At 37.9% G+C, this 22,588-nt stretch overlaps 1 protein-coding gene across 5 annotated transcripts in view; it reads left to right on the forward strand.

Annotated features, from left to right (window-relative positions):
• The window catches only part of Bicd1 (BICD cargo adaptor 1), a 229,598-nt gene that overhangs the window by 148,812 nt on the left and 58,198 nt on the right, over positions 1-22,588 (forward strand). For all 5 annotated transcript variants that reach the window (XM_046436115.2, XM_058576447.1, XM_046436111.2 and 2 more), the window contains exons 3-4: positions 13,879-14,031; positions 20,526-20,951. In XM_046436115.2, coding sequence (XP_046292071.1) covers positions 13,879-14,031; positions 20,526-20,951 — 579 coding nt within the window. The remainder of the gene's footprint in view (positions 1-13,878; positions 14,032-20,525; positions 20,952-22,588) is intronic.

Here is a 22,588-nt window from a genome sequence, read left to right on the forward strand (position 1 = left end):
ATGGGTAAGGAGAACTAGTGTCCCCCTCTCTCCAATAACAGAAGGGTTATTATTTGCCAAATGAAGGAAAATGAATGTTATGGTCTGGGACTGGCAGAAAGCCTGTTCCACAAACCCAGCTTTTCTCCTCTCCAGCTTCTCCACTTGGGCAAAAACAGCTCTCCTCCTTTACTCTTCTCATGGCTCCAGGAATTTCTGGTATGACAGTCCAAGTAAATACCACTTATAATTATTTACAGGATGTATCATTCACTCTCTCATTAACTCTATTGTAAAATTTCCTTTTTTTCTAACAACTCTGTTAGGTACTTGTTATGGTTTGTATCTGTAATGTCCCCCCAAATGCCCAGGTGTTGAAGGCTTGGTCCCCAATGCAGCAGTGGGGCTCTTGGGAAGTCTTTGGATATGAGGCTCTGACCTCATCAGTGGATTAATCCATTAGTGGATTAATTATTTGATGGCATTATTGGAAGGTGGTGAAAACTGCAGGAGATGAGGCCTCGTGGAGGAAATAGGTCACTGGGGGTGTGCCCTGGAAGGGGATATCTTGTCCCCAGGCCTTCCTCTCTCTCTGCTTCATGGCAGCCATGAAGGAAGCAGCTTTCTTCCACCCTTCTGCCATGATGCTTCTGCCTTCCAGCCGAGGACTAAAACTTTGAAACCCTGAGCCAAAATCAGTCTTTCCTCCTAAGATGTCTTTCTCAGGTATTTTGTCCCAGCAACAAGAAGTTACTTAACATGGTACTTTTATCCTTATTAGATCATTCGTCTTTACTCTTTTTCCCCCCATTCACTATTGCATCAATCAGTGACAAAGTCCCATTAATTCTAAGACATTTCTTGATCTGTCCCCTCCTCAAAATTCCTCTGTCTCTCTTGTCTCTCAAAGGCTGTTGAAGCATTTGCTTGTTTGTTGTCTTTGACTCTTTCTTTCAGTCTACACTGAGCAGTCACTTGTCAAAACAGGTCTGATCAGGCGGCTGCTTTGCCTGGAAGACTTCAGTGGTTCCCCACATTCCTTTGTTTAACAAAGAATTTCCTACAAAATCTGTCTCAAGTTACTTTGCTCCAACCACATCAAACTGCATTTTTACTCAGACCACAGTCTAGTTAAGAACTGTAAAGATTCTAAGGACTGAAAATATTTTTGGTTCTTCCCATTCTCCCAAAAGTTAACAACACTAGACTGTAATTTAATATTGCATTTTATGAGATAGCAGCAAACTTAAGCATGTGCTGAAAACACATAACAGTTTTGTAGATTTTTCCTACTTTCCCCTCTCTTTTTTGACTTTCTGTCACTCCTGTAGCTTTGCTTAAGGAAGAGCTCAGTCTGACAACTTCCTCACAAATACGGGGCTTTTGTTCAAAGGCTTATCGCTGGCTGGAATATCTATCCTCCTTGTTCCACTTTACTTTTTCCTCATTTATTTTTTGTCATTTTTTTTAATTTACTCTTTTTTCATTTCCAAACTGTGCTTTTCCTTCATGGTTCCAGTCAAATGTAATCTCCTTTATAAAACTTTCCCAACGAATACAAGAATAATTGATTGCCCAGGCTTTTGTGTGTGAACCCATTTGTGTTATGGTGAATTATCTGTGTATCTGGCATCCCTGCTTATTTCTCCATGTTATATCACTGAATCCTCACAACCACCATATAACCTTATGAATTTAGATTGCCATTCTGCAGCCGAGGAAATTGAAGGTCTCTCCTCCAACTCAACACAAGCTGTCTGTCATTCAGAGCTAATGTGATGCCAGGCACAGGGGTGCATACTTGAAGTCAGAGCTAGGCAGGAGGCTGAGGCAGGAAGATGGCTTGAACCCAGGAGTTCTAGACCAGCCTGGTGACATTGTGAGACCCTATCTTAAAAGTAAATACATAAAGCTTTAAAAAAATATATAGTGTGGCCAGGCACAGTGGTGCACACCTGTAATCCCAGCAGCTTGGGAGGCCGAGACAGGAGGATCATGTTCAAAGCTAGCCTCAGCAATGGCGAGGCACTAAGCAACTCAGTAAAGCCCTGTATCTAAACAAAATAGGAAAACAGGCTAGAGATGTGGCTCAGTGGTCGAATGCTCCTTAGTTCAATCCCTGGTACCCCTCCAAAAATCTAGCGTGGCAATGAGTATAACTGATTCATAAAAGACACTAAAAGGCCAGGGCATAGGTCAGTAGTAGAAAATTTGCCTAGCATGTGTGAAGCCCTGGGTGCTAATCCTTAGCACTGCAAAAATTAATGAATAGATGAGACACTGAACATTGGAACTGGAAGGCATTGTTATTATTACATACTTTTATGTGCATTTCTCATATGTTCTTTGTGTGATAACCAGGATTCATGTTTAATATTCCTTCTTACCAATAATAGAAGGAATTTTTATGATTACTGCAAGAAGAAATCTTTTTAATATTGATTAAAATAGTGCTCTAAGAATGCAGCCACCCAAAGGGCAATGCAAATAAAGAGGATGTTCTTTCCACAGCTACCATCTTAGGTTGATCCTGCTCCCTGGGGAAGCTGATCAGGAAGGAAGGGGGGTGCATCCCCCTCCTGGGCCACTGTCTCCCCTTTCTCTCCTGCTTTATTATTCTTGCTCTCATTGTTTTCATTGGGAGTTTTTAGTAGAGCTCAACACCATCTTATGCTAGGAAGACAAAAAAAATGCACAAGGTGAACCGTGTGGTGATTGGTGCATAGAAACAGCCACGGTTGTTTGATTTATTGTGGAATTAAAAAACCTTCCCCACGGATTGTGATCTTCGGCAATTCAAAAAGCAAGGATTTTTTTAGTGACATAAATAGGACTCATTTTCTTTCCCTGGGCCCAGTGCCTGTTTTATTGGTAGTGATTCTTCCACATTAACTGGTCTGCTAGTCCCAAGCTCTTCCTTTTCCTTAATTAGCACCGCAAGTTTTCATTAGTTATTTTTTCATTAGTTGTTTTATGAGTTATTTGTTAGTAATCCTCATTAACTTTGCTGTGGTCTTAAATTTGTCTTGACATTTACTGTTTTACAAAGATTTTATGGTTAATTTCCAGTATATACAAGCCAGGTTTCTGGCCATTACTTTTTTTTTTTTTTTGCAATGTATGTATTCTCATTTACAGAACCTCTAATATTTTAACATTTTTCTTTACAATTTTATATAGGTGACCGGCATGCAATTTACTGGGCTTCCTAATATTTTTATACATATATTAAATAAGGAAAAGTAAATAAATGTATATCACTCACCCAGGTAATGATAGATCTTTTAAGATACAGAAAACAATTAGGATTTCATGTTTCTGCAAATACAACAATTCAATAAAATATTGTAATTTAATTCATAGCTAAATTTGAGAAACTCTACTGTTTTTTATTCTATATTTAATTGAGTACATATGTTGCAAAAGCATATGTCCAAAGAGCATGAAATCATGTTTCTGCCTCCAAGAAGCTCCACAGTATATTGAAGAGGAATTATAACAAATCTTGCTTGTTATTTCACAGATTTGGGTATATTTTATTTCAAAGTGCATTGTTCTCCCTTTTGTCTCTTCCTCTAAAATAAGACAAAATCCATCATCTATGCAATAACATATATTTTCAAATTTGTGTTTAACCCTTCCTTTACCTATGTTATTATCCCATGATTATAAGGAACTAAAATGTGCCAGGTACTAGGGACATACTCATGAACAAGATAGAAACCGTCCATTATATTCAGAAGCAAAAAGAAATGTAATCATCTAATGTAAAATGCATAAAAATTAGTAAATAGCTAATTTCAAATAATGACTAGTGTTATTCCTTCAACAGTTATTATTTTGTTTTAGTACATACTGTGTGCTAAATATTGATCCATAGAGTGAGTCATGTAGGGTGATTAGGGGTGGGGCTGTTATAGTAGCTGTTCAGGGAAGGCCTCTGTGGGGAGAGGACATTTGAACTGAGACATGAATGGACAAGAAGCAGCATAAGTGTGTCTTAACAGAGGTTCTGGAAGTTTGTAGTTAGAATTTGAGAGGCCTCTAAACTTGGGTGGGAAAATAATTGTTTATTTTCATTAAATTCAGACTGAAATTTGGCATTTTCTTGCTTTTGAATGTAGGCAATGAACCCCAGTGGTATTAGCAGCGCCTGGTACTTTTGTAATCAGTAGAAAGTAATTAGATTTTGCTGGTATCTTGCAATGTCATTACTTCAAACTTATAGTATTTCTTAGATCTGCCACAAAATCTGATTATACATTGTGTTTATAAAGAAGCTCATGTATCACTGTACCAGTTATGAATTATTGTACAATAAGTGACCCCAAAATGTAGGTTAGGGTTGCAACAACAACCCATGATTCTGTGGTGAGCAGTTTGGGCCGTGCTCAGCTGGAAAGTTCTTAGAGACTTGGCTGGGTTCATTAGCGTGGCTGCAGTCATCAGGCAGCTCACTAAGGCCAAGCAGTCCAAGGCCTGGCAGCTGTGCTGACCATGGCTGGGCCCATGACCCTGTGTGCTAACCTGGGCTTCCTCTCCTGGCAGCAAAGTTCGACTAGGACAAGAACATGGACTGTGAGACCCTGGAGGCCTGGACCCAGAAATCCCACAGGACTTCCTCTGTGTTGTGTGGGTCAAAGCCAATCTGAAATCCTGTTCAGACTTGCTTTGAAAAGAGACTCCACAGGTTGTCTTCGGGGAAGTGTAACCAATCGGGCCATTATTATACTGATCTACCCAGCTACCATATCATAACTTTTTAAATTATTGTAAAAATTTTAACATAGCCTTTTGTTATCTTGACTTTCATGACCTTTAAAGTAATGTTCCAAGAAGAGGTTCAGAGGCTTAACCACATTGTCAAAGAGGACATGGTCAAGATGAGCCTGAAAGCCCGTGGTCTGAAGGCAGAGTGAAGAAAGTTGAAGGCAGCAGCCAAGTGGGCATGTTCAGCAAGTGGAGGAACAGAAGGAAAGGTCTAGGGCCAGAGCTGAGTGCCCAGGGGCAGAGCAGTGGAGGGAGAGGCAGGCCAGGCCTTGTGGCAGAGGGCCTCCCCTGAGCAGGAAAAGTAGGCCTTGTGTGTAAATTGTATTTTCTGACCTTTGGGGGTTGTTGCTAACTCTTTTGTTTGATCTTAGCTGAATTAAATGTGTTCTTTTTGCTATTCTATCCATCTATTATGATATCAGAGTTTTGCTTGTATTGGATGCTTAGGCAGTAGCTTTCCAAAGCTGGGAAAACCACATTCTCACAGGATTATATGCCACTATTTACTGTTTCATAAACCTGGTCAAATGTACTTGAGATAGTCTCTTGTAGCAAGGTAAGAAGCCAAAGTCTGTCTTTTAGTTTTTTTGGAAAATTTGTAGAAGCCATTCATCAGGTTCTTTTAAGTTGGCAAACTATCTTCATAACACTTCTGTGCTGCAGTAAACTCATGGCTTACCGCTGAGCAGAACCCCTTTCAGAGATCATTGATGCAGAGAATGAGGCTCAAAAGGAGGGATTAAGCTGAAGTCAACTAGGGGAGCAGACATAGGCAAATTTTTAAGAAGTCTAAGAAGCGACTGGTAGAATTATTAATTTATCATAATGAAAACTAATGAGAGAGGACCCAGATGTCTGAAGCAGTCCAACTAACAAGGAGCTCAGATTGCTCATACACACGTGATATGACACATGGTAAGCTGAATGCAGGTTTCCAGGACAACCCATTAGTTGGTATAGCCTCAGGATTGATCATTATATTCCACAGAAGATTACAATGAATTGATGAGGTCTATACACTTCCGGGAAGTTCCTTAAAATCTAGTTTTTATGATGACAAGATATGGAATAGATCAAAATCTGATGCCAAAAGGACCTTGACTCTGCCCAAATTAGGATTTACGTTCTCTTGACACCAAGGCAGATGTTTTGCAAACTCTCTTATCGTAGTACAGAGCATGACTATCCATGACACACTCTCTCTCCTCAACCAAAATTTAGTGAAGTTCCACTGACGCCTCTTTTGGCCTAGGTCTCAGCCCTGCCCTCCCATCTTGTCTTTGGCCTGCCAGTCAGTTGTCACAAAGAGTCTTGCTAAGTTATCCCCTGACCTTGATAACCCGATTACCCTTCATAACCAACCAAGTTCTTCATCCCCTACCTTTTTGATGCCTTGGTCCTTGAACTTCCATCAGCAGGAGTTCTATTGGTCCAACTTATCAAGAGCCCTCCTACCCTCCGGGTCTCCTTTTAGTCATTTCCATCTGTTGACCCCCTCACCATGATCCTTAGCTCTAAGTCCCCACTTCCCCTTGCTATATTCACAGTTGAGCCACTCTCTCCTCCTTTCAGCTGCAGTGGTCTCCGATAAAGTCTTCCTTGCTAATTTAATAAAGATCAGAATAATTTTTCCTTTGTCATCTGTCTCCTCATTTGAGTCAACAACGCTTCATCCTCCCAAGACTCTGAGCTGACAATCTGTGTGCAGAGAATGCAGTATCTGCCTTAGAATGACCTTTTCATTAGCCAGCACTCAACCAGTGATTTTGGAGCTGAGTTTTCTGTTTGCATGTGAAGAAATTATGAGTTTATGATTTGCTGTTTTCATATAGGTATAAGCAGAACCAGGGAGAGCTGTACTGAGGAATAGAGTCAGGAGAAAAAAATCACCATGTTCAGACAGAGAGGTGCTTATAAAAACCAGAGTCAAAGGGGCTACTCAAAATCAAGATCTGTAGAAAATGAAGCTAGATAAGGGGCATTTGAAAGTATACACAGGAAAATTAGCAATTCTCTTTAGGGATGACCTTCTGTTAGGAACAAAGATCTTTTAATTCTTTGTAGTGCTTGCAGATGTCATTCCTCTTCCTGCAAAGATAATATTATGCCAACTTCTGTCACCAATTAGTTTTGTATGTGTGGTCACTTCTTAGGAAGCCCCAACAAACTTCTATAAACTGGTGACTTCATACAGCAGAAATTTGGGGCTGGGATTGTGGCTCAACGGTGGAGCGCTCGCCTAGCATGTGCAAGGCCCTGGGTTCAATCCTCAGCACCACATAAAAATAAATAAAACAAAGGTTTTGTGTCCAACTACAACTAAAGAATAGATGATTTAAAAAAAAAAAAAAAGACAGCAGAAATTTATTGTCTCACAGTTTGTTCTGGAGCTGGAAGTCTGAGATTAAGGTATCAGCAAGGCGGAGCTCCCTCTGGTGGCTCCCGGGGCCACCTTCCCTTCTCTCTTCCTAGCGCTGGTGTGCTGGTGATCTTGTGGTTCCTAGGCTGTAGAGGACTGACTCCGGTCTCTGCCTGTGATCATGGGCTGTCTTTTTCCTTGTGTGTCTTCACGTAGTCTGCCTCTGGCTTCTGTGGCCCATGTTCCTTTTTTTATAAGGCTATCAGTCTATTGGATTGGGCCAACCCTGATAACCTCATTTTAACCTTCCCTTTTGTAAAGACTCTAGGAGTCAGGACATATCTGTTTTGGGAAGACCAACCCACATAGCATGTTCTTGGACTTTTAAAAAATATTCTTCCACATTTTTTATTCATGCATTATAGTTGTATATATTGGTGGAATTTTTTGTGACGTATTAGTATGTGCACACAGTATAACATTATAATTTGTCCAGTTTCAGTCCCCAGCATTTACTGCCTCCCACCTGCTGGTTCCTTTCCTCTACTGATTTCCCTTTGATTTTTTTCATAAGAGTCCTGCCCCCACTCACAACTTTCTTTTCCTTTTGCCTTTCTAGCATCCACATATGAGAGCAAACGTATGACCCTTGATACTTCTGAGTTTGACTTAGTTCACTTAACCTAATGGTTTCTAGTTCCATCCATTTTCCTACAAATTTTATTTTTCCATCCATTTTCCTACAAATGCCATAATTTCATTTTTCTTTATGACTGAATAAAATTCCACATTTTCTTTGTCCATTTATTCATCAGTGGACACCTAGGCTGGTCCCATAGTTTGGCTATTGCTATAAATATGTGTGTGCATGTATCACTGTAGTAAGATGACTTTAATTTTTTTAGGATAAATACCGAGAAGTGGTATAGCTGGGTCATATGGTGATTCCATTTCTAGTCTTTTAAGGAGCCGCCATACTGATTTCCATAGTGGTTGTACTAATTTACATTCCCACCAACAGTGTAAAAATGTTTTTTTCTTCACATCTTCTCCAGCATTTATTATTGTTTGTGTTCTTGATGGCTGCCATCTGACTGGCATGAGATGAAATCTCAGTGTAGTTTTGGGTTTTTTTTTTTTGGCATTTCCCTAATTTCTAATGATGTCGAACATTTTTTAATGTATTTGTTGGCCATTTATATTTCTTTTTTTAATAAGTCATCTTTTTAATTAATTTGCCCATTTTATTAGTTGGGTTATTTGATTTTTTTGATGTAAAGTTCCTTGAGCTCTTTATATAGTCTAGATTTTAATCCTTATCAGAAGAGTAAGTCACAAAGATTTTCTCCCCCTCTGTAGGTTATCTCTTTACATTTCTAATTGTTTCCTTTGTTTTACAGAAGCTTTTTAATTTGATGCCATCCCATTTATTAACTCTTGGCATTATTTTCTGAGTTTTAGAGGTTCCATGGAGAAAGTCATAGCCTATGCCTAACATGTTGGAATGTTGACCCTACATTTTCTATGAGGAGTTGCATGGTTTCTGGTCTAATTCCTAGGTGTTTGGTCTATTTTGAGTTGCTTTTTGTGTAGGGTATGAGATAAGGGTCTATCTAGTTTCATTCTTCTACATATGGATAACTAGTTTTCCCAGCACCATTTGTTAAAAAGGCTGTCTTGGGCTGGGGTTGTGGCTCAGTGGTAGAGTGCTCGCCTCGCACGTGCGAGACCCTGAGTTCCATCCTCAGCACCACATAAAAATAAATAAGTAAAATAAAGGTATTGTGTCCAACGACAACTAAAAAATATATATTTTTTTTTTTAAAAAGGCGGTCTTTTCTCCAATGTATGTTTTTGGCACCTTTGTCAAAGAATAGATGACAATAGATGTGTGGGTTTGTCTGTGTGTCTTCTATTTTGTGCGATTGGTCTATGTATCTGTTTTTATGCCAGTACCATGCAGTTTTTGTTATTATAGTTCTATGGTATAATTTAAAGACAGGTTTTGTGATGCCTGCAGCATTGTTTTTTTGGCTTTGAATTATTCTGCATTTTTTATTCTTCAAAATGAATTTGAGGACTGTTTTTTCTAATTCTGTGAACAATGTCACTGGTTTTTGATGGGGATTGCATTGAATCTGTGTATTGCTTTTGGTTGTTAACAATATTAACAATATTAACTCTGCCTATCCATTAACATGGGAGGTCTCTCTCGTTACTGAGATATTATTTAGTTCTTTCAAAAAATTTCAATTTTTTGATGTTCTACAGTTTTTATTGTAGAGGTCTTTCCCTCCTTGGTTAGATTCATTCCTAGGTATTTTATTTATTGAGGCTATTGTGGATAGAATTGTTTTCCTGATTTCTTTCTCAGCAGATTTGTTGTTGGTATATAGGAAAGCTATTGATTTTTTTAAAAATGTTGACTTTGTTACTCTGCCAAATTTGTTTATTAGCTCTAGCAGTCTTTTGGTGGAATTCTTTGGATATTCTATGTATAGGATCATATCATTGCAAACAGTAATAACTTGACATCTTCCTTTTTTATTTTTATCCCATTTATTGTCTTCTCCTGCCTAATTGCTCTGGTTAGAACTTCTAGCACTATATTAAAAAGGAGTGGTGAGAGTGGACATCTTTGTCTTGTCTCAGATTTTAAAGGAAATGCTTTCAGTTTTTCCCCATTTACTGTGAGGTTGGCTTTGGGTTTTTCATAGATGGCCTTTATGATGTTGAGGTAGGTTTCTTCTATTCCTAGTTTCTTCAGTGTTTTTATCATGAATGGGTACAGAATTTTGTCATATGCCTTCTCTTCATCTATTGAGATTACTAAGTGATTTTTGTCCTTAATTCTGTTTATGTGATGAATTACATTTATTGATTTGCATATATTAAACCATCCTCACATCTCTTGGAATAAAACCAACTTGATCATGGTATACAATCTTATTAATATGTTGTTGGACATGATTTGAAATATTTTATTAAGTATTTTTGTGTCTAAGTTTATCAGTGATATTGGTCTGTAGTTTTCTTTCTTTGATGAATCTTTATCTGTTTTGAGTGTGTGAGAACAGTTTCATAGAGTGAATTTAGAAGTGTTCCATCCCTTTCTGTTTCATGGAATAATTTGGGAGAATTGGCATTAGTCCTTCTTAAAAGGTTTGGTAGAATTCAGCTGAGAATCCATCTGGTCCTGGGCTTTTCTTTGTTCGAAGGTTTTTTTGTTGTTGTTTTTTTTAGTTGTAGATGGACAGAATGCCTTTACTTTATTTTGTTTTATTTTTTTATGTGGTGTTGAGGATCAAACCCAGTGCCTCACACATGCTAGGCAAGCGCTCTACCACTGAGCTACAACCCCAGCCCCTCGAAGGCTTTTTATTACTGCTGATATCTCATTACAAGTTATTGGTCTGTTTAATTTTTTTCTTTGTTTGTTTTTCTGTTTTGTTCTCTTGATTCAGTTTTGGCAGATTGTATTTGTCTAGAAATGTACCCATTTATTCTAGGTTTTCCAATTTGTTGGAATATAAGTTTTCAAAATAGTCCCTAATGATCTGCTGGATTTCTGAGATATCTGTAGTGATTTCTTCCTTTTCATCTCTTAATTTTATTAATTTGATTTTCTCCCTTTTTCTTTTGATTAGTTTGGCTAAGGGCTTATCCATTTTGTTTATCTTTTCAAAGCACCAACTCTTTGTTTCATTGATCCTTTGTGTTGTTATTTTTTATTCTCAAGGTCATTAATTTCAGCCCTGATCTTAATTATTTCCTTCCTTTGGACTTGTTTTGTTCTTCTTTTCCAAGGGCCTTGAGATGCATCATTAGGTTGTTTATTTGGGAATCTTTTTGAAGGAATGGGTTGAAGATATCATGAAAAGGCTTCTGAAGTTTAAGGATCAATTGCTGATGAAAATGATTAGAAACATTTCCGAGCATGATGGACCAACTAAAAATGTGTTTATTGATTTTGTTGGGGACCTTGCAGCCCAGATCTCTAATGATGAAGAGGAAGTTTGTGATGAATGTTTGGGAACTCTTGCAAATTTGACCATTACAGATTTAGATAGGAGTCAGCTCTTAAATAGCACCAGTTAGTTCCATACCTCAAGGATAAATGAAAACCAGGTGCTGCAGAAAATGACTTTGTTTTACAAGTGGTTATAATGATTAGAACTATATCTATGGATGACTCTTATGCTACATTGCTAGCAAAATCTAGAATAATCCCTGCACACATCAAATTTCTAATTGCTTGACATTAAGACAATGAGTTTGTATGTTGGTTTTCTACCAAGCCCTGAGAAACGTCATAATCAAGGGGACCCAGGCTTCAGCATATCTTGTAGATATCATGCATGATAAAAAATAGTGAAATCTGAGAGGTCTGTAATATGCTATATATTGTAGTGGAATATGATGAAGAATGGGCTAAGAAATTTCAGAGCGAGAAGTTTTGCTGGCATAACTCTTAGTGGCTGGATATGATATAGAGCCACCAGATGGACGAGAGTGAGCAGTACTTGTATGGTGATGATTGAATTGAGCATATGTCCATAACAGAGATATTCTTGAAAGACCTAACTATTTCTATAATTCAGATGGATTAATTCCCTCCAAAGGAGCCATGATTCCTTCAATGATTATCATGGAGATGTAGTTGGGCAGCATTCATTTCCTCGAAGTCTTGAAATGGATAGCATTGGCCAACCAGAGGGCATTCTTGGATACCCTGCCATAGTTTATGGATTCTCCCCTGATGAATCTTAGTAATAAGGCTATTAGTCTCAGTAAAGTCTTCTCTTTCCATGTGTATTCTCAGCTTAGAAGAAGTCTGTATGGATTGGGTTAATTCTGATCTTGGCCTAATAAAGCATAATACTATTATGGGTCTGTGTTTCTTCTTCCATATTATTAGCTGCAGATGAACTTCAACCCTTTCAGTTGATGCTACCATTGCTCCCTCATCCACCCACATCTTGATGCTGAAAAACATTTCCCATGAGACTCAGAAGTGAATGTTAAAAAGCTGCTAGATTAGAGAACAAACACTACATTATATACATTAAGTGAATAATTTAATTTCTATTAAAAAGATGCATGAAGTGCAAAAAAATCCTTTTGTACATGTAATCATACAGTTTACTCTTTGCACCTGGCTTGTTTCAGTCAACAATATATTAATGATATTCACTCATGTTGCAAATAACAGTACTTTATCCATTGTAAACCCTATATAATATTATATCAAGAGTTGGCAGATTGTGGCCCAGAGGCCAAATGTGGTCATGATTCATTTTTTACCTTATGGATATCAAAGTATTAAAAAGAAAATGTCTTTGCTTCCTACAGTACCTTTTAAAAATATGTGTAATATTTCTCTTTGTTTAAATAGGAAAATAATATCATGGATCCTGAATTAAAAGAAAACATATCCCTTCTTTCCATGCTTATGAATATATTGCATGTGTAAGTGTAGATACCCATTATACATTTTGTACTAAAACATACCTTATACTTGCACACAAGTTTAGGGGAAATTTTAAATATTTTACTTAATTGTTTTATTTTTTAAAAAAAATATTTATTTTTTTTATTATAGGTGGACACAATATCTTTTTTTTTTTTTATTTTTATGTAGTGCTGAGGATTGAAACTAGCGCCTCATGCATGCTAGGCAAGTGCTCTATCTCTGAGCCACAACCCCAGCCCTTAATTGCTTTATTAATATCCTGAATCTTTACACATAAGACCTGGCAATACATATTTGTTGTCAAAACTTTTGAAATGACCCAGAAGGATATACAAATCAAAGTAATGTTCGCCTCTGCTCATCCCTTTGGCTTGTGTAATCCAACCCCTTCTAAATAATCACTATTGACAGTTTTGCAGGGTATTCTTACAAATATATTTATGACATGAAAGTGTTGTGGTGTGAGTGTGTGTGTGTACACTTTTTTATTTTTTAACACACCTGGGATCCTAATATGCATACTAATCTATAACTTGTTTTCATATTTAATTATATATTATAACTATATTTCCATTTTTGCAAAATAGAATTCTCACTCATTGTTTCTCATTTTTAAAAATAATTTTGTAGTGTACAATGAATACATATTTCATCATTCCTCAAAATAGCAAAAATTAAACTATTTCTAATTCTTTGTGTAAGCACACATGAATTTTTCTTTTTGTTTACCTATATGAGAATATATTTAAGAATGATTTTTAGACATTGAATTGCTGAGTCACATATATGTGCTTTTAAACTTTTGACAGATAGGCAGGGCATAGTGATGCATGCCTATAGTCCCACCCACCTACATGGAAGGCTGAGGTGGGAGATTGCTTGAGCCTAGGAGTTTGAGACAGGCTTGGGAAACACATCAGGTCTCCATCTCAAAAAAAGGCGGGGAATGAGGGATGGTGGGTAAAAGACGGTGGAATGAGATGGACATCCCTACCCTAAGTACATGTATGCAGACACAAATAGTGTGGCTCTGCTTTGTGTACACTAGAGATATGAAAAATTGTGCTCTCTGTGTGTAATATGAAGTGTAATGCATTTTACTATCATATATAACAAATTAAAATTTAACAAATAAATTTTTAAAAATTAGATATCACTAAATTGCCATTCAGAAAAAGCAATTGGCCATTTTGCCCCACGAGGCATTATTATTATTATTGACAGCAGAACTGTCTCTGCACTTTATGAAATCTAGAATAAGGAAGTTTTATATTGATTGTTTCTTCTGTTGTTTCAGAACAATGAGATGGTGGAGCTACAGAGAATACGGATGAAGGATGAAATTCGAGAATATAAGTTCCGGGAGGCCCGGCTCCTTCAGGACTACACTGAACTAGAAGAAGAGAATATCACTTTGCAGAAACTAGTGTCCACGTTAAAGCAGAACCAGGTGAGATTTAAGAAGGTTTCTTTTAGATACACACAGATGGATCCACAGATTCTGACAACTCTAGTTCCATCACCTCTATTTCTTAGGGAGGAGCTTGTCAAATTTTTTTTATAATCCCTTAATCTTTTTATGTAATATTTATGTACTGAGATTTCTCGACTTTCCTATTTCAGCTACAATATAGAAGGAAAAAAATACACCTATAAGGAGTATAATTTACAATAAAGCTTTACTAATAAAGATACAAAGGAGAATTTTGGTTTCTACTTTAACTCTGTTGATTTTATTTCAGCAGTTAAGTTAAGCCCATTACAGTAAACTAAATCTGACAACTTCCAGTTCAAAGCCTGGGTCTGTAGGCTATTTCATTCTACAAGCTTAAGGTCTCCCTACAATCACTTGTCTCATTCTTTTTGCTTTCTTCCTCCCTCCTTCCTTTTTCCCTCCCTCCCTCTCTCCCGTTTTTTTTTTTTTTTTTTGTGTGTGTGTGTGTGTGTGTAATTTATTTTTTAGTTTTAGGCGGACACAATATCTTTATTTTATTTTTATGTGGTGCTGAGGATCAAACCCAGTGCCTCACACGTGCTAGGTGAGCACTCTACCACTGAGCCACAACACCAGCCCTCTCCTTTCCCTTTTTTTTGGTAAATTGCTTTTAAATCATAGAAGGAAAGGGATTATAAAGTATATACCAGCAGGAACAAAGGCATAAGAAATCAAGTGCCTGATTTCTTTTTCAGCTGTACCCTGTACCCGACTCTAAAGATGTACATTTACATAATTATGTAATTTTTTTCTGTAGTAAGGCTTACATGGCTTCCTTTTTCTAATTGTTTTGCAATGTGGTTTTGCATAATTATTACTAATTGAATTCTTGAATCTGTAATATGAGAAGAATCCATTTATGAATACAGCTGTATCGAGTAGTTAAGTAAAGGCAACTTGGATATCCAAATTTTTTTTAAGGAGCTTCCTCAGCCATAATCTCTACTTTGGTCTATATGCTATCATAACCTCTCAGTTCAGGTAACCCGACTATGTGCCCAGCACTGTACTAGGCTGGAAAGGTACCAGAATTCATAAGACATGATTCTTAACCTTGGTAAACTTGGAAAACAGCCAGTATATACTTTTAGAGTTAATGAGCTGGGGATTTGGCTCAGTGGTAGATCTCTTGCCTAGCTGATGTGAGGCCCTGGGTTTGATCCCTAGCACTAGGGGGGAAAAGTTAAGAGGACAAAAGAAAAATATGGATTGACACAATTAAAATTTGGTTTCTGATCATTGCCACTTAGCTTTGGAGTTGCTGGGGAAATAAGATGTCTACTGATGAGAACAGGGGGTAGATTCAGCCCATAAAAAAGGGTTATCAGGAAATCCCCATGTGTTTTTACCTCATTCCTTCCCCTTTGAGCACTGAACACCCCATGCACCAGAGGCCAGCAGACCCACATGTCACAGGAGAGTAGGCAGCTGAAGCTCTAAACCTCCATTCTTGTGTCCCAGCAAAAGAAAATTTAAAGAATTTAAAGAAAAGCCATGCAAGAGAATTTTATTCTAGTGAAAGTAAAGTTAGGTTGAAGCAGAGAGCACTCTCAAGAGGGTGGGTCCTTTCTGAGCAGAGAGTGACAAAGGAAACAGTGAGGCTTCCAAATTCATTGCTGTTACACATTTGCCTTGGGAACTGGGGTTCACCTTCCGCACTCTTCCGCAGTCCTGTGTTGAGCGCCTCCTTTGTGTTGGACAGTGGAGTCTTTGACCCTAGTTGGTCCTCTCCAGACCTGTCATGGTGGCCTCCTATTCAGAGTGGCTTCATCTACAAGTCAGTCAATCCTAAGTTAATGTGGGGACTGGATTTGGTGGCCAAACTACCTTAGTGCACTTGTGTCATTAAAGAAATTTATCTTCTGAAATATATGGAGAAACTTATGGCCACAAATCCTAACTTCACAATGACCCTCTCAGGAGTTAGCTTCATTGATCTTTCTTTCTTGACCTGTTTGATTGGCTCCCTTTGTTTCCACCTGTTTATTCTCAGGGTTTGTGCACCTGTTATTTTTGTATAAGTTACTTAGTTGTTCATTTGCCTTAAAAACAATTTAAAGAAGCTGAGCACAAGAGTGCACTCTTATAATCCCAGCAAATCGGGAAGCTGAGGCAGGAGGATCACAAGTTCGAGACTAGCCTCAGCAAGTTAGTGAGGCCCTAAGCTACTTAGTGTGACCCTGTCTCAAAATAAGAAGTGAAAAGGGCTGGAGATGTGGCTTAGTGGATTCAATCTCTGGTAACAACAACAACAAAAAAAAAAAGTAAAGAAAACTCATGACCATGCCATGCTATTGGTTTGTATTCTGCTGCTCATTACTATCTACTGCCTAACACAGGCATCCCAGGTCTTATTTTGTCTGGGGTAAATGAGCTTGCAGTGCAGAAATTAATACTTAGAGGAATTTTTTAAAAATATGCTTCTCAGCTGGGTATGGTGGTGCATACCTAAAATCCCAGCTACTTGGAAGGCTGAGGCAGGAGGATTAAAAGCTGAAAGCCAGCCTTAATAATTTGGTGAAACCTGGTCTCACAATAAAATTTTTAAAAAGGGCTGGGGATACAGCTCAGTGGTAGAGCGCTTATCTAGCATGTGCAAGGTCCTGGTTCAATCCCCAGAACCCTCAAAAAATGCTTCTTAAAATGAGAAGGATTTTGTGTGTGTGTGTGTGAGTGTGTGTGTGTTTCTTTTGTGTGTGAGTGGGTGGGAACTTTGGGGTTCTTTTGTTTATTTTTGGTGTAGTTTTGGTTTTTGTCACTGATGAAGAATGAGAGAACTTTGTTTGAAGTACAAATATTTAAATTGCCTTTCCTTCCTCCCTTTTCTCTGCTCAGACAGGAACAGGAGCAGACAGCCTCCCTGTGGTCCTGTGTGGTGGGCTGATTCATCTCAGGGGTTAATTAGAGCCAGGATTAGGGGTCCTTGGGAGACTGCCAAAGTACCCTGCCTGTTTTCATTAACCTAGAAGCTGATTCTAAGGGAATTCATTTTATCAATGTGGCTGATCACTGTTTACCATTTACCCAGACCCTTCTACCAGAAATGGAAACTCGGGAGTTTTGAGGAAAATGTTTACATCTCTTCAATTTTACTTTCTAGATGTCAGATGATAATTCCCCCAATTAAATGTTGAATCAATTGAAAATAATTTTCTGTACAAGCTGTTTGGGCTTATTCCCTGACACATGGGTACACCGTAGCTCCAAGTCTGTTCCAGATAAGGAAATGCTGTGGGTTTTCCCCTACTATTGGCTTTTATTTAAAGACATTAGCATCATAAATACTCTAATTAATGAATTGAGCATAATATTTTGTGTACAAATGCCACCGGTTTTTGTGAAGAGACAAATGGCATTCAATCACAAAATCAGTCTGAAACTTACTTTGTACTGATCCTCCCTACACGCTGTGTACCCCAGCCCGGCTGCAGGTTTCTCCAGCAGCAAAGCTACTGCCATTGTAAGATGCTTGGTTCCAGGGATTTTTCCCTTCTGAAGTTTTGTTTTTCTATTAGCTATTTATTATTTTCTAAAAATATTTAAATAGCATGTCTTACTCCCTCTTTAAGCATCTATTCACAAATACTTGCTGAAAGACTGAGAAAACAGGTGTTCCTTTCTTAACCTTCCCATGGAACACATTAATTCGGGAGTATGGCTAGTGGCTGGGGACTGTCAAATTATCAGATGCTTTAGGCTAGGTAACAACTGCTTGGAATTTTGAAAAGCATATTTCAGTGACAGGGGTATAGCCCAGAGGTAGAGCATTTAACTTGTAGGCACACAGGCCAGCACCACACGCACACACACACACACACATACACACACATACACACACAAACATACACACAAGTATATTTTATTTGCACGTCATCATGGCTGTTATATTCTATTTAAATGCTCATTTATGCATTTTCCCCATCAGGCAATTTATTCTCCCATCAAGTATCCACAATCCTAAGTAATGTAGTTAATATGAAACACAGAAATTTCCTTTAGAGGACAATTATTGGTAGTATGCCATGAATTGATCTGTTATGTTTCCTTATATTTATTCAAAGATATATTTAGGGTAGAACAATTAGCATTCTATAATTATCATTATAAATAATAGATATATATCTCCTTGATTGACTCTTCTGAGTAATTCTATCTCTGACATGTTGAAATTCTAATTACCTTTTTTTCTTTAGAAATGTCTTTTATAGGGTGTTTTTACATAATGTATTCCAGGCACCACACTGTGGTAAACACATTCTTTTTATTGAAATAACACTCTCCTTATTCATATATACAAATAGCATTCTTGAAAACATCTTTTATTCATGTGCCTTACAGAGTTTATTATATGCTGTATAATGTGGTAAACACATTCTTTAATGAAATACCACTATGCTTATTCACATATGTATCTAGTATTCCTGGAAACTTCTTTTACACACGTGTCTTTACAGACCATGCCCCACAGTGCTCCAATGACCTTCTGTAACAACGAGTTTTGGTTTTCATTTCTCCCCATTGTATTTCCCAGTTTTAATTGGGCCCAAGGCTGCCCAGAATAGAAACTACATGCTTCCAGCTCCCTTGCATTAAAGTGTGTCGTAGGATCAGAACTGGCCAATAGAATATGAGAAAAAGCAATATGGGAATGATGGGATGTTTCTGGAAAGGCAGAGGGTGTGCCCCTTACTTACTTCAGCCCACTGCCAGGCACAGGATCAAGATGGCAAGCCAGCTTGGCTCATGGACCAAGTAGAAGTCAGGGCAGCAAGAGAGGAGGAGCCTGGTTCCTGGATAACCTCCTGGAGCAGAGATTCCCCACTGGTCTTGACAGTCTGCCTCCATACTGTTACATGAGAGAGGAAAACTTTCATCTTGACTGAGACGTCTCCTGTAGGTCTCTGATACATCAGCCAAACCTGCATCCCCACCAAACCCGTATTCTAACATTTGCAAGATAAATGATCACACCAAGATTATGTGAGGGGGATAAAAATACGTGAAAAGTAGTGGTTTATGATCTCTTTTCAATTCTTAAAACCATTTTTAAAATTTAAGTTCAAACTAATAAATACCAAAGTTAGATATAAAGCCAAACAGTTTATGTGAGCATCCAATAGCAGGATGTCTTTGTTTTTCTAGTTTATTTTTTCACTCACGGTTTTTCAGCAAATGCTTATTGAAGAGCAGAATTTTGTTTTAAACGCTGTGAAGGAACATTGAAGCACTATGAGGGACACCTTGGTGAATAAAAAGTACTTTCTCCAGGCAGATTTCAAGGCAGTTGTAGAAGTGAAATGTTTATGGAATGGTGACATGTGACAAGTGCCAAGGAAACAGTCCCAGGGAAGGCCCAGCAGCTCAGAAGAGAGACCTCTGTCACCTGTGGGTTTTCATGGTCAGAAGTCGTCTGAGCAGGCTTCCACTTGATTACATCTCAAAAGAATATTATATTGATAACACTATAGATATGTTTTGTTATTGGATAACTTGCCCCTTTTCTTTCAGATTTTTTTTTTCTTTTTTTTTTTTTTTGTACCAGGATTGAACCCAGGGGTGCTTAACCACCGAGCCACATCCCCAGCCCTTTTTCATATTTTATTTAGAGACAGGATCTTTCTCAGTTGCTTAGGGCCCTACTAATTTGCTGAGGCTGGCTTTGAACCTGTGATCCTCCTGCCTCAGCCTCCTGAACTGCTGGAATAACAGGCGCTCTTTCAGATTTGATCCTTAAGCCTATATAAACTTTCTTTGCTTTCTCATCTTAATCTCAAACATATCTTATTGAGATTTTTTTATTGTATTCTTTTAACTTAATTTATCCCTGGGTATAAAAGTTTCCTATTTATAAATAATGACATTTTTAAAAGTAACAGTGATGATAAAAATCTTTCCATGGATTGTATTTGGATAAATTATTAGCAAAAAAACATTCCTGATTTATTAGGCAAACAATTTCCTCTTTTGACGACAGGATCCTATAAAAGAAATCCTAGGACAGTAGAAAACTTTTTCATCCTGCTAAGAATTAAATTATATACTTATACATATTTCTGTTACCAAAATAAATTAGAAAAAGCAACAATGTCATCATGCTATTAGATGCTAATTATATATAATTTTATATATGTGTGTGTGTGTGTGTGTGTTCATTACATATATAATTTCTAAGGAAATCATCCTCTGTTATCTTAAGGAAATACTATTGCTTTTTATGATTTATTTCTGGCTGGGGGTATAGCTCAGGGGTAGGGTGCCTCCCTAACATGGATAAGGTCCTGGATTCAATCCTTAGCATCTGGAAAAAAAAAAAATCATATGTATATGGTTCATTTTGTAGACGAATGTTGTCATCTTTTTTAGTGATTAAGTCCACTAGAGCGTTTGATGGCAGTTTTGTAAGACCCAACTTTTAGTTTTATGAATCTTCTTTGTCCTATCTAATTCAGGTTGAGTACGAAGGCCTAAAGCATGAGATCAAGCGGTTTGAGGAGGAGACGGTGCTGCTCAACAGCCAGCTGGAGGACGCCATCCGGCTGAAGGAGATCGCCGAGCACCAGCTGGAGGAGGCGCTGGAGACGCTGAAAAACGAAAGGGAGCAGAAGAACAGCCTGCGCAAGGAGCTCTCCCAGTACATCACCCTCGGCGACAACCACATCAGCATCTCAGTCGACGGCCTCAAGTTCGCGGAGGACGGGGGCGAGCCCAACAACGACGACAAGATGAACGGGCACCTCCACGGGCCGCTGGTGAAACTGAACGGAGACTACCGGGCGCCCACCCTGAGGAAAGGGGAGTCCCTGCACCCGGTCTCGGACCTATTCAGTGAGCTGAACATTTCAGAGATTCAGAAGCTGAAGCAGCAGCTTATGCAGGTGAGAACTTTGCTTAGGGCTGAGAGAAGGGTCCATTGCACTATGGTAGATTGCATGTGGTGTGCGGTGGGATTTCTGATTCTGGTGTTTTAGTTCCAGGCTGATTTTTTTAAATGTTGCTTCTTCGGGTAGAAATTGAAAGCACAGTCTTTTAGAAGGATACGACAGAAGGAATGTTGAAAAGAAATCTCTTATTTGTATCACTTTAAGGAATGAAGTTCTTAATGTGGTACATATACACAATGGAATATTACTAAGCTATAAAGAAGAATGAAATTATGGCATTTGCCAGTAAATGGATGGAACAGGAGACTATCATGCTAATTCCAAAAAACCAAAGGCCTAATGTTCTCTCTGATATGTGGATGCTGGCTCACTATGAGATGGGGGAGTGGAGATTCACTGGATTAGGGGAGAGTGGGGAGAAGGGCAGGTAGATGGGAATAGGAAAGCCAGTAGAATGAATCAGACATAACTTTCCTATGTTCATGTGTGTAACTCTACATCATGTGGCACTCAAATGAATTTCTTTGAGCTACAAAGTTCTGAGAAAAAACAGATTCTTACTAACATTTCTGACTAACAGAGACTCTAAAAGCTTTATACACAAGTGGAACAGCAGAAAATGCAGTTTTTTATCACAAGTAACTGTATGTCTAGCTTCCAGATTAATGGTTACATTTCCCAGGAGTACTTTAAGCTATAAAAAAACAACAAGGACTTTATGTATACAAATTGGCTAGGATACTATATGATTAAAAACACAGAACAGGTGTAAATCTGAAACCAAAGGATTCTAGATATTCCAATATAAGCTAAACCTTAATTTTTAACATCTTCAAGTTATATGTATCCAGAAGAGTGAGAGCCTTTATCTTATCTCACTATGATGGGACTTTCTTATTTATAGAGCCCTGCCCCCTAATCTTAATTCAGTGCCATTGGAAATGTCTGTAGAACAACGGTACCGCCATAGCCTGGGGGTTTATTTGAAATTGCTGGGCCCATATTGATCTACTGAGCCAGGAATCTGGCTTGTTAGGTGGTTAAATTTGGGACTAATCTTCAGTCTCATGCCTCCAAGGTTCGTCTTGTATAGCTGATAAATTGAGGCTGTTAAGATTCTAGCAATCGTACAAACAGAAAAATGAAAACTTGATCTCCATTTGTATATTTGAATTGAAATGCATTCTGCTGTCATGTATAACAAATTAGAACAAATAAATAATTAAAATTACAAAAAGAAAAGACTCTAGCAATCACTTATTTTACAGCAAACAGAGCTTCGAATTTTCTTCTTCCAAAGAAATGAACAATGAAACTAGCAGAAATAAAGACGAGAGAGCAAATAAAATTAATTTGTTAATAAGTTTATTTTTAATACTGCATGCCCTTCACTTTACCACCCCAGTGCTTGTGGCTGCTAAAAGACAGTTTTTGCAATATTTAATTTGAGTCAAGATAAGAGACCATGACCACTGGAAGAAAACCAGTTTTATATAGCATTTCTCCTGACACAAAATCCAGTTCTTTGTGGGTAATATTTTTCCATATCTTTTTCTCAGTTTATACTAATACAAGTAGGTTGGTAGAAATAGAAAACATGCCTCTTCTTGAAAAAGTTGTATACGATACCT

This window comes from Marmota monax, unplaced genomic scaffold (assembly GCF_021218885.2).
Source record: "Marmota monax isolate L192 unplaced genomic scaffold, Marmota_monax_Labrador192_F-V1.1 WCK01_AAM20220418_F8-fsc00012, whole genome shotgun sequence".
Lineage (NCBI taxonomy): Eukaryota > Metazoa > Chordata > Mammalia > Rodentia > Sciuridae > Marmota > Marmota monax.